Source organism: Zonotrichia albicollis, chromosome 3 (assembly GCF_047830755.1).
Source record: "Zonotrichia albicollis isolate bZonAlb1 chromosome 3, bZonAlb1.hap1, whole genome shotgun sequence".
Classification (NCBI taxonomy): domain Eukaryota; kingdom Metazoa; phylum Chordata; class Aves; order Passeriformes; family Passerellidae; genus Zonotrichia; species Zonotrichia albicollis.
In genome coordinates, this window is record NC_133821.1 from 85,207,670 (window position 1) to 85,220,205 (window position 12,536).

At 45.6% G+C, this 12,536-nt stretch overlaps 1 protein-coding gene across 1 annotated transcript in view; it reads left to right on the forward strand.

The window, feature by feature from the left end:
* The first annotated feature begins 806 nt into the window (after positions 1–806).
* The window catches only part of LOC102064234 (uncharacterized), a 31,091-nt gene continuing 19,361 nt past the window's right edge, over positions 807–12,536 (forward strand). Inside the window, exons 1-2 of the mRNA XM_074538052.1 lie at positions 807–1,364; positions 12,101–12,160. Of these exons, the coding sequence (XP_074394153.1) occupies positions 1,062–1,364; positions 12,101–12,160 (363 nt within the window). The 5' untranslated portion in view covers positions 807–1,061. The remainder of the gene's footprint in view (positions 1,365–12,100; positions 12,161–12,536) is intronic.

The following is a 12,536-nucleotide window of genomic DNA, read 5'->3' on the forward strand; positions in this document are numbered from 1 at the left end:
CAAGTGAGAGCAGTCCCTGCTGGGTGTGAAATAAACAATGACAGATCAAAGCCATTCCCTTACCAGCCTTTTCTCTGTGCTGGGTTTACTACAAACATGACTTTTTATGCTGCTTTAGTTAAATAAGTTTGTGGGGATTTTTTGTGGGGGGAGGGTTGGGGTTGGGGTTTTTTTTGGTAGTTATGGCCCCTGGTAAATCCCACTGTGTTTGTGCTAGGTGCAAGACACAATGAGGAGCTCACTCCTTCCCTTCACTGCTCTTCAACGTTTATTAGTTGCTCAGGGGTTGTCCCCCTAGACTGACCACGGCAAAACTCAGCTTTCCTCTTCAAAAGAAACTCGGTGACTTTGAAAAAAGACTTTCAGAGAGCATCATCCGCACTTATTCATCAGGTGGCTGTAGAAATTTTCCATCGAGCACGGCAGAGGGGTCTGTGGTTGGAGGCGCTCCGCTCCGCTCGGCTGGCGGCGGTGAGATGCTGCTTCTGGGAGATGAGCCCGAGATGAGAGCGCATCTCGCGCCGCGTTACATGGCAGCGCCTGTCATCATCACAGCGATGGTGCTCGATAACGACATGTTTGTAGCGCTGCCTGACAACACAAGTACATCCCCAAACACTGTTCCGTCTAGACCGGGGAATTTTGCAGAAAAGCATCGCTTGTGAGCATCTCTGCATACCCCAATCCCCAGCCAAACATCTGCTCTCAAACCAGCGCCGCTGCTTCCAATCGCATCGCCTTCACCTTTCATCGCGTACCACTCTCATCCTTGCACAGGGGAGACCCAATCCGTGCGTTAACCCCTTCCTGCCCCGCAGCAGGGATCGGCCGCGCCCGGGGTCCCACTCCCGCCCCCCGCACGGCGCCCCCGCCCTTCGCCGCGAGGCTCCCGTAAGCACCGACGTGTCCGCGCCCCCCGGGCCCCCCCGCACCGCCCGGCCGGTCCCCCGCCCGCTCCGCAGCCGCGCTGGTGCCGCTCGGGGCGGCGGCGGCGAGCGCGGCTCCGGCACCAACTTTGGGAGCGGAGCGAGCGGAGCATCCCCGGCGGGGGCGGCGCGGCCATGCTGGGGCCGGCGGCGCGGATGGCGCTGGGCGCGGGGGAGCTGCCGGGGAGGCTGCTGGCGCTGCTCTGGCCCGCGCTGGTGCTGGCGGCCGCCGCGGCCGCGCTGCTCGTCCTGCGGGGGCTGCGGGACCGAGGGGCCGCGCCGGGACCCCCCCGCCGCCGCGCCGCCGGGGAGGCGCAGGAGGAGGAGGAAGAGGAGGAGGAGGAGGAGGAGGAGGGGGATGGCCCCGCGGGGGCCGGCGGCCGGGCGGCCGGGGCGCTGCCGGCGCGGCAGCCGGAGGAACAAAGGCGCACGGCGCAGGTAAGGTTAGTGCGGGGTCGCGCCTGGCCCGCTCCCCGGGACGGGATGAGCATCCTTCCCTCTTCCCTCCCCGGCACCTTTTCAGGGCAGAGAACAGTCCTGCACCCTCTGCGTCCGGCCCCGCCGGGCTGCTGCCTTCCCATCTCACCCTGTCTCGTCCCATCCCATCCCGTCCCGCCCAGGACGCACCGTCCCGAACCTCTCGGTGGGATTCAGGGGTGAGGGGCTCAGCATTCCCCGCTGAACCCTGTGGTGCCATCAGCATGACAGTGCAAGGCAGCAGGTTGCCCGAGCGCCTGGCTGGGGGTGCTGGCACCGGCCTTTCATCCGCCGTTCTGTCTGACAGCACAACTCCACATGAGATTGATTTTCTTTGCAGGGAATTGAGAAAACTCCAGTTAATGTCCATCATGTTAAGAAGGAATATACAAGAATAGTATCCATACTACGGTGTTAATACAGTGTGCTAATTATGTGTATTTACTCCAAATCAAAGCTCTCTTGTTACAGCATGAATACCTGGCTGTGAGCTGATGACCATGGCCATCCTGTTGAATACGTGCTGTGAGTTTGATTTGATGCAGTGTTGAAGTTTCTGTATGACATTGTCATGACTATTGCTTTGACACACTGTAAGCTGTATGTAGCAGAAAATCTCTGTAAATTACAGAAAACAATTTCACCAAGACACTGCAATATGGAAAGTAAAGGTCTCAGAATAACTTACCAAACATAAGTATGTACTTAAAATTAATGCATCGAGCTTTTTTAACATTTTAATCTGTTACTGTTGTCTCCTAGGTCTCATTTCTGAGCAAGACAAAATGTATTTGCAGGATTTTTTCTAAGTGTGCTATGAAATAAGTGGGGTTGTTCCTCAGGAACAGAAATGTGTCAGGCTTTCCATTGTAATGCTAGTTTTCAAGGGTTTATTATTTTGTCACGGAAGCTTTAGCTTTTAGTTGTATTATAGTTATATTTTAAATAACTAGTCAATTTTAGGGCATTTTTTCTTTCATCAGTCAGAGCAGAATCTTGACATGGCAGCACAAGTACCCCTGAATTAGTAAAGAACAATTAAATCCAAAAGCACTCTGAACAGACCTGCCAGTGTCAAGGGGTGAAGAAGGATTTCAGTAACAATTTATCATACCTTTACAATCATCAATACTAGATAACTTGAGTTGCCTGCAGAACGAATGAAAATTTTCCAGAGCCACCAATACTGGAGGCAGTGTGGGACAGGAAGGGGAGACACCCACTTTATTGTTTAATCTGTTACTAATATCTCCTAAGTCTCCGTTCGGAAAAAGACAAGCAAAATGAATTTGCAGGGATTTTTTAAACGTGTGCTATAAAATAAGTGGTTTTGTTCTTCATGAACAGAAATGTGTCAGAGACAGTCCAGGTGCTGTGATGGTGGCAGGATTATTAGTTCAAGCTGAAGGCATTGATTTGAATAGATACCTTCTAGTCAGAGATGCTGCATCTCACAGGCCTAAGTAACAGAAAGCAAAGAGGAGGAGGGATAAACTGAAGGGATAAATTTGTTTACAGTCATGTGCAGTTTCTGCCATTAATCTCATCTTTTCCAGTGCTGAGCAATCCCTACTCTTTAGGGGCTGGGTTCTAGCAGTTGCATTTACACAGTAGCATCATCTTCTGTATGAGACCCACTGATTATTGTGGAGAGTATGGAAAACATGGTCCTGAGGAGGTGGAGGATGAGAAGAGAATGATCAAGAAAAATAACTTAAAAGATCCTAAAGATAGATAACCCAGAGAAGGTATCTTGCATACTGAAAAGAAAAACGAAGGCTTGTCCTCCCATGACAGTACCGTGCCCTTTCCTTTCTTTGTTTGTCTCTTTTGTTTTCTTTTCCCCATCGTGCCTTCTCCACTGCTCCTTGTCATTTCCCATCAGGTTCTCTCTGCCTTTGGAACATCATATCCTTGAGGCAAAAACTGTATCTCCTTACTTGAGTGTAAAACGCTGCACTGCTTTGGCACTTAGCTGATGGGAGGATGCCAGAACAGCCAAACACCTTTGATATGCTGAAATTTGCATATGAAAATCTCCACCAAAGCAGCAGCAGAGGTGTCATTAATAACAAAGTCTCCCATTCATACACATGGCCAATGTGATAAGATGGGGTGTGCAGGATGGGACCCCCTCTCTGCTGCCTGCTGAGATATGAAAAAAACAAGAAACAAATTGCCTCCAGTGCTCCGGTGTGTTGATACATCCCAACGGCCAAACATCTGCATTTCCTGGAGTGGTGGATAAGTCAAGATCTTAATTAAAAGAACCTAGGTGGTTAATTATTTTTTCAGTTTGGGAATGCATGTTTGCCAGTGATTCCCAGTTGCTGCCCCAGGGGTGGGCTGTCAGGTTGCCTTCCCATGAAATCTGCTCTTACTTGGCTGCAGGATGGTGTAGGACTGATCTTCCCTTTGTGTGTCTCTGCTCCCCATGGCAAGTGTCCCGGAGCCACGGTGCCCTGTTAGACCCAGACTGAGTGGCTTCAACAGCTCTTGTGAGATCAGTCTGTTGAACAAACTTTCATAGAATCATGGAATGGTTTGGATTGGAAGGGGATCTTGAACATCATCTGGTTCCAACTCCCTTGCCATGGGTAGGAACACCTTTCACTAGACCAGGTTGCTCAGAGCTCCATCCAGTCTGTCCTTGAATACCTGCAGAGATGGGGCAGCCACCACTTCCCTGGGCAACCTGTTCCAGTGCCTCACCACACTCGTGGTAAAGAACTTCTTCCAAACATCTAATCTAAAGCTCCTCTCTTCCAATTTGAACTCATTCCCCCTTGTCCTCTTGTGCTCTTGTAAATAGTTTTGCCCTATGTTCCCTTGAAGTTCCCTTCAGGTAGAGGAAGGCCTCAGTTGGATCACTGTTGTGGTTTAGGAATGGTAGTGCCCAATTTAGTGTGCCCACCAAGATTCCCTAAAACCACATGCTCCTCCCTCCTGCTCCGCAGCTTTTCCCCTCCCACCTGCTGTGGGATGGACTTGAGACTTGGAGGCACAAAAGGTAAAGATCATAAACTGAGATAACATCAATCTACTGGAAACAGCAACGAGATAAGAAAACAAACAGGAACAGGAGTAATACTAATGACAGAGGCTACAAGAAAAGAAATTATTTACACAGAAACCCCTTGGCAATAGACAATACCAGGCTGGAAGAAGCCCCTTCTCCCCAAAAGAGAGTCCCTTCCTCTGGCACCTCTGGTAATGACTGTAAGGTGGGATAGAAAGGGCTCCGGGTCCTGGCCACACGCCCTGACAGCTTCTGCAAAAAATTAACCCTGTCCTGTCCAGAACCAGGACAGTCACCCTGAAGTCTTTTGCAGGCTGAACAACCCCAGTTCTCTCAGACTTTCCTCATAGCAGAGGCTCTCCATCCCTCTGATCGATTTGATGGCCTCCTCTGGACTCACTCCAACAGGTCCATGTCCTCCCTGTGCTGGGGCCCCAGGGCTGGATGCAGCACTGCAGGTGGGGTCTCAGCAGAGCAGAGGGGCAGAACCCCCTCCCCTGGTGCTTTGGCTTTCTGAGCTGTGAGAGCACATGGCTGTGTCATGTCCAGCCTCTCACCCACCACTTAGTTCCAATGGATACATGGCCTCCACACAATCACACAAGCACATTTTGAATGTGATCTCATCATGCACAGAAGAAAAAGTTACATTCTGGCTATTGTCACACAGCCATACACACAAAAAAAAACCATCTAGAAATTATGCTGAGTGTGTTTAGTCTTTTTCAGAATTGCCTTTTCCTTAATTTTGGGAAATTGCTAATGAGACTTGCTGTAAGCCAGCTGATCTGAATAGCAGTTGTTGAGTTGGGTGGTTTGTGTTTATTCATATTTTTTGGGCTGTTCTGCAAATTGGTCAGTTGTAAAGAAGAGCATTTTTTACAAATGCAGTGACATCATCTTCCTTAAAAAGCTTCTAAAAATATGTGCCATCTGATACATTCCAAAAGAAAGCTTTCTGCTTTTCTGAAGTGTCTTTATAAACTGGAGATACTTTTTGCATCTTGCAGGATTGCTTAACTGTACCAGAACTTCATATCCATCCTTTCAGCTCCAGAGCTTCACAAATAGCAAACAAAATTTTTCTTTTACCCTTTCAGGTTACACAGTATTTTTCATGCCAATGCAACACACTTGCACAATTATTTTTCTACAGCTGTCTTGGATGAGCCTTGATTTTTGAAGTATCCTGGAAGGTGTTGGAGTTTGGTAATTGCCTCCTTAAAATGGAACCTTTATCCCTTGTTGAGATGGTGCTCTAATTAATCAGAATAGAAGATGCCAGGAAACTGATTTCTTCATCCCTCCTCACAACAGTAGTTTTAATCTACTCATGCTGCAGAAACTCCTTTTTTCCCCCGATGATGAGGGCAGCTGAACTGAGGCAGGTATGTGTCATGTGTGATTGTGTTTTTGGCTGCTGTGTGGCTTCTTATGTGTCCAGGGAAGGCTGGCCAGCTGGAGGACATGTAATGCAGGCAGCATCACCTTAAGGATGATCCCCTAAATTTTCTTGTGCAGCTGCTTTTGGGTGTGAATGGCTACATACATATGCAGTCCTGGCTCCCACTCCTTGTTATCAACCTGTGTTTGTGCTCAAGGGGTTCCTATGGGCAACTTCATCCCGGGGAATATGTGCAGATGAATGGATTTTCTGTGCTGATGGCCCAGATCCTTTTCCACGAGGTTCTTGGAATATCCATTTGATGGGAGAACTGCCCCTTTCTTTTCTACGTTAGGTGCCTTAAGGGAAAGGGAAAATTTCACATATTCCTAGTGCTTAGTTCTGTTTAATTCTATCTGTTCATTGCATGTGTTTCCCATGTAATTTTCCTTTCTAACAAACTCCTCTTTCCTACTGGGAACACATTTGTCTGAAGTGATTTTGCCAGGGAAAACTTTGTGTTACCATATATCAATAACAGCTATTAACAATAAAATTATTAGTACTTACAGTATTGATCAAAACCCAGGATTCTGCTCTCTTTTCCCTCCCCTTTGCAGACATGTCTTTGTAGTGTTGTGAGCAGCCATGTCCCAAAGAAGATCCTTTATGTCCTTCTGCCATGCATGGAGAGCCACTCAGTTTCCTTTGCTAACAAACCCAACATTTTTTTTGGCTTTCCATTTTTTACCTGAGCAGAAATTGCCATTTTGTTATCCTTTCTTTAGCTGTTAGAACGGAATGAGTGATTTTTCTTTGAAGCTGCTACTTTCCTGTTTCTCTGGTGGCCTCTGCCTGCACCCCATCCTTTCTCCTCTGACAAATGCAGGCTTGTCTTTTCCCATTCACCTGGTTCCCATTGGTTTAGGGAATTGGTCTCCCAGAGCAAAGTCCATCATCAGGACGAGACCATGTGGCAAAGCCTGGCTAGCCAGGATGTCTGCTTCCATTTACGAATCAGAGTTAATGAAAGCCAGCCCTGCTTTGTTTCCCAACACGTTTGTCTCACCGATGGCTCGCTGTCCGTGGATGGAGAAATGCAAGTCGTGTCTGGCTGCAGCAGCAGCAGCAGCACTTGGGTTTGCTCTCTCTGGCCCAGCCACTGCTTCTGTGCACAGGAGACAAGAACCCACCTGCAGAGAGCCAGCAGTGAACGGCAAGTGGTGCTGTGAGCAATCTGACTCAGAGCATGGAGTGTAGGGAGCAAGGACCAGATCTTCCAGAGGATGCTGAGAGAGATGAAGCCTTCCTGCTCACTTTTCAGCTTGTGGAAGATCTACTGAGAAAGCTGAAAAGTGCAGTCATACTTTGTTCAGTAGTAACAGAGCATGTTTAAGGGAGATTATTTATTTCCCTGCTTAGAAAGTCCTTTTTGTTCTTTTCTCCCACTCCCTCCCTTAACATTTTAATTTAATGCGTGTTGGTGTTACTTTTGTCATACCAATATTGCCTTTTGGCCTACATCCATGACATTTTTCATGTGTTGTAACAAAGTGAAAAAAAACTCCAGTTTTTTTCACTGGAATTGAGCACTATGAAACAATTTAATTGAAGTACTTCTTAAATCTGGAAATGGTTTTGTGTTCACAGACCCCCTGCCAGAACGGGGTAGTTTTGCTTCCTTTCATTTCCAGTGTCCAACCCACTTAATTTGAGTTTTCTGAAAGTGGTAGCTGAGAACAATTTTCTGAATCTTTATTCATGTTCTTCAATGAATTTCCTGATTTCCAATGTGTGAAGCATATAATAGCTCCCTTTGGGTTTCATAGGCTGAGTTTATTTTGTCCTAGTATCCCTCTACTGGGCAAACCTTTCCATGCCTTCCTCAGGAAGGCAATTTTAAGCCCCTTTCCCAAGAGGGACAAAGGGCAGTTAGTGAACCTGAAGCTGATATTCACACAATTTTTAATTACTCCTCTAACCAGTTGGTGGCACTGAGATGTGAAAGCAGGCAGCCTGATCTGATAGACACAAAGGTGTTTATAAAAATGACTAGTCTAGCAAAACTATTAAAATGCATAAAGGTTAAGTTTCTAGGTGTACAGCTTTATGGCTTTGAATACAAGGCTTATATACTAAACCCAGCAATTTTTGGCACTTGGAGATGTATCACTTTGCCTCCTTCCTTTGTGACTTTATGTAGAACTATATTAAAAGCATGAAATAAATTAAACACTAGCTCAAGAGAATCAGAAATTGCTACGTTCAGAACAATCATCAGAAATATAACCTTAAGTTACATAAAAAAGGGAAAAAAATGCAGGGGGTGGGGGGGAAATCCTGTTCCACTGGGTCACGAACCAAATGGCCATGAACTAAAAATAATCTTTCTATTGTTCCATAGAATGTGAGTAGAAATTAATATGCTAAGTCTGATTCCACTAAAAGTCCTGATTCTCTGCATATATTTGATGTATTTGGAATTGCACTTAAGACTTAATATAGTCATTTATTGTGGTGGATTTAGATGTGTTTCCCCCACACAAAAGTACATTTTTCATTAAGAAAAAAATTCTCCTGACAATATTAATTTCTCTTTAATGATTGCATTAGGTTAAATGAAATAAAATAATGAAAATTCCTTTTTCCTTTTCATAGTGGCCAAATGGCACGATAAAGAGGCATGACTAATCCCCTACCCTAAGGGCTTCAAAAGGAAAGAATAGGGTAGGGTGGGGTTCCTCAGCCACACAGCCAGCTTACTGCCTGAAAAAGGGTTGGATAAGGGCAGGATTTAATACAAAAGGTCAGGCTAACATAATACATTTCCACTGAAAGGAAATAGAACTCAGTAAAAATTCTTGGTGATGAAAGAAAGGGAGTTGCTGGCATTACTGAAGGATGGCAGAGAAGCAAGAGATATTTCAGGTTAGAAAAAAGCATCACCACAGTGGTGAGACATTTGCTGAGCATCAGTCAGTGGTCAGGTTTGGCATTTTTTTGCACTCAGTTGCTTGTTGGGAAGGATGCAACAAGGTTGAGGAGTCCCAGGTGGGCACTTAGGGCTGAATAGCCACTCAGTCATCATGAAGACCCCTGGGACATAGTAAATGACTGTCAAAAGCATATATTTAACCTCCTAGTCAGTGATGGAGAGACAGGGGAATGTTTGTCTAGCAGGTGAAATATCATTTCAGTAGCAAAAGTTGTGCTTGTCTGGTAAAAGTGCGCAGCAGTCAGGTTGGCAAAGCACTAAATCAAAGTGCTGCACTTTTCCAGCTCCTTGCTTGCTGTCATTTATACAGAGAGAAGGTCCAGGAACGTGATCCTGCCCCAGCTGAGACAAGTCTGTCCGAGCCAATATCGTTTGCATCTTCCCTGATCTGTTATTGCACTCAGCATTTTCCTTCTGGATTCTGCCTGCCTGTGTGAGGGCCTGTGCAGCCTCAGGCTGTGCTCGCTCACCCAGCCTGGGGGAGGAAGGCACTTTCATGTCCTTAATCCTGACATTTCCTTGTCTCTGCCTGCAGTCCCTCGTGCTTGCAGAAGCATCTTGATATAAAGGGAGGCTAACAGGAGGTGGGGTGTCTCTTATCCTCTCATCTCTGTGTTTCTGAAAGACGGCAGTAAAGCATCCTCCTCCTTGCCTCCTAAGCTGGTGTTGCTATTTCTGTGCCCATGGTGGCAGTCTTGCTCAAAGTGCCTTCACTTGGGAGGTCCATTTGCAAAGCGTTTAGAAAACAGTGAAGATTTCATTATGAGAAAACAGGAAAATCACCAGGGTTTGATGACACCAGGAAGGAATATTTCACTTACATGTTGTTTGGCTTCCCCCAGTCATCTCTTCTTGCATTCATCCAATAAAATTCAGTTCTCCTGAAGTGCTGTCGTATAATTGAAAGTCATTCCCCCAGGATTCTATATTGCATAGGAATTGTTGTCTTCTGAGACAAGATCCATCTGTGTTTTCACATATTTTATTGGACAGAAACACATGCTGAGAAAGAAAGAAAGAATAATATAAACTCAAGATTTTCCATATCTACGTGGTTCAAATTTTCACCAAAATACCCCAAAATGGTTTTGTATTTTATATCCCACATTTTATGTGAGAAGCTGCTTCCCTCCCTGCTGCAGGCAGAGTGGGATTTTTCCCGTGAGCAGAGCAGGAGATGGAAAATCATTTGCTTTGTGGTGGGATTTATGGAGTGCCTCTAGTAAATGAACCTGAGAGGCTTAGAAGAGAGTGCCCATGGGAAAAAACAAGACAGCCTTGCTAGCTACTGACAAATGTGGCTGGGCTTTAACAGAGAAGTAATTATTTTACTAATATTCAGAATAACATAATTGTAAACAATTGTATTGTTTACATTTGACAGCCAAGGGAGAGGAGGAGATTTTGGCTTAAGCTTGTAATGTGAAGCTGGTGGAATTACTGATATAACAGGCAGGGTTTTGCCTCCTGCTGCTGTGATGTTTTACTGGAAGACCCCAAATCAGTACTGTCTGTGTGCAAAGTCCACAATTTTGGGGCTTCCTCTCCTAATCACTGTGGAACTTGGGATGAACATCAGCCTGCTGGGTCTGTGTCCACCATGGGCTTGTAGCTGGTCTGGAATTCCAAGCAAACACAGGGATGAAGCATTTGCCAGCATACAGGTGCCTGTCATGCACTTAAACCAGACCTTTCTGAGACTTGTGAAAAATAGCTCTAAAATCCTCAAAATATCAAAGAGATGACTATTAAGAGTCTGAAGGATTGCAGCCCTGTGACCGTGTTCACAGGGGTTCTTGGATGAGGGAAGAGACGAGAATGTTGATTCCATGTTCAGAAGGCTTGATTTATTATTTTATGATATATATATATATTACATTATAACTATACTAAAAAGAAAAGAAAGAAAGGTTTCCTCAGAAGGCTAGCTAAGCTAAGAATAGAAAAGAATGAATAACAAAGGTCTGTGGCCCAGACAGAGAGTCCAAGCTATCTGGTCTGTGGTTGGCCATCAATTGTAAACATTCAAGATGGCCCAATCAAAAATCTACTTGATGCATTCCACAGCAGCAGATAACCATTGTTTACGTTTTGTTTCTGAGGCCTCAGCTTCCCAGAAGGGAAAAAATCCTAAAGAAAAGGATTTTCACAAAAGATGTCTGCGACAAAGCCCCACTCGGTCTGCTGGGGAGAGACATGAGCAGTCACTCAGGATTTTATCTGCTGCTAACTAATCATGGCCCCATCTCAGGGACAGAGGTGACCTGTGAGAGTGGGGAGAGGGAGGAGGCAGGAGGAAGCATCAGCTGCCTTCCCTCCCCCAAGGGGACTGGGCACCTGAATTCAACAGGATTTGGATCCAGGCAGGGCTGCCCTCACCTGCCAGGGATCCCCTTGTCCCGGGCAGAGGAGGCAGAGGATGGATCAGGGATTTGGGTGACTGCCTGAGTCAAGCTCCCTTCTGGGAGATGTGGGTTTGGCTGGGCAGCCCAACAGGTCTGATGGCTGAAGGAAGCCTGGGCAGGGCTGAACAGCAGCTGCATTGCACAGGGAGAGCAACCTGCATAAGTCAGAGAAGTGCCTTACATCCAGCAAGGAGCTGCTCTGTGTGCCAGAGGCACCTGTGGAGGGAGCTTCAGCCTTGTCTTGGATGCTGCTGGCTCTGCATAGTGTGCAGTGGCCCTTGCTGTCTCAGCTGCAGATTTACACCCTCCCATCCCTGTAGCTGGTGGCTGGCAATTCCCAGGGAGTTCTGAGACAGCTGAGACATTAGTTAGACTATAATTTGAAAAGTCCTTAAACATTTCTTGTTTACTTTACTGGATCTAGGTAGGATAAAATCTATTCTTTTAGTTGGTCAGATAGACTTGAGAGGGAACATAAGGCCCACCCCAACTGGTAAACAAGAATTAAAAATAAGAATATTAAAATAAGCCCTCTCATGTCTATGCTGTTTCTTTAAGACAGGCTTACCCTATTTGAAAAACAACTTTGATCCTAGACAAATCTTATGATAAACCACAAATATGTCTGCTTTGGAATAAATCTTTGTGGAGTTTCTGGATTTACATTCATAAAGGCTTAGCATACACTAATTAATTTGGAATAAATTACTCCAGTTGGAACAAGGCCACAAATTCTAGCCCAGATTTGTACAGGGAGTTACTTAGCTGTATCTTTCAGACTATTAAATGTATTATAGAAAGGTATTGAAATAAATATATTTTATGTATATTTACACATACACACTCATGCATGTATATGTACTATAATGCATTTTGTTGTTATCCACTTCCTAGGTTCCAGTGAATGGCCATCTTATCACATCAGTCAACATCAGAGAGAAAAAGCTCCTCAAGGTACCAGCAAGAGTTTTGGAGTTTACATACTATCTTTTAAGAGACAGTTGTTTTAAAAATGTTCCTTTTTTAAGATAGTTTGTTCTTCCTTGTTTTGTTGCACTTAAGAGATGATGCAGGAATACAAGACCATGTAATTTTCTGGCACAGCCACACTGTAGTGTTTGTCACTGCCACCACAAGGGGGATGGCCTCATCATCCAAGCCCAGAAGTGGGTGCTGGAATCTCTGGTATTTCCATTCCAGCTCTGACAGAGACATTTCCTTGGGTCTGTTTAAGGGTTTTACCTTGGGCATTGAGCACTTGTACTGGTAGGGAAGAAGAGGCTAATGCTTTAAAGAGCCTCCAAGTCTTTACAGCAAGTTCCAAGTTGCC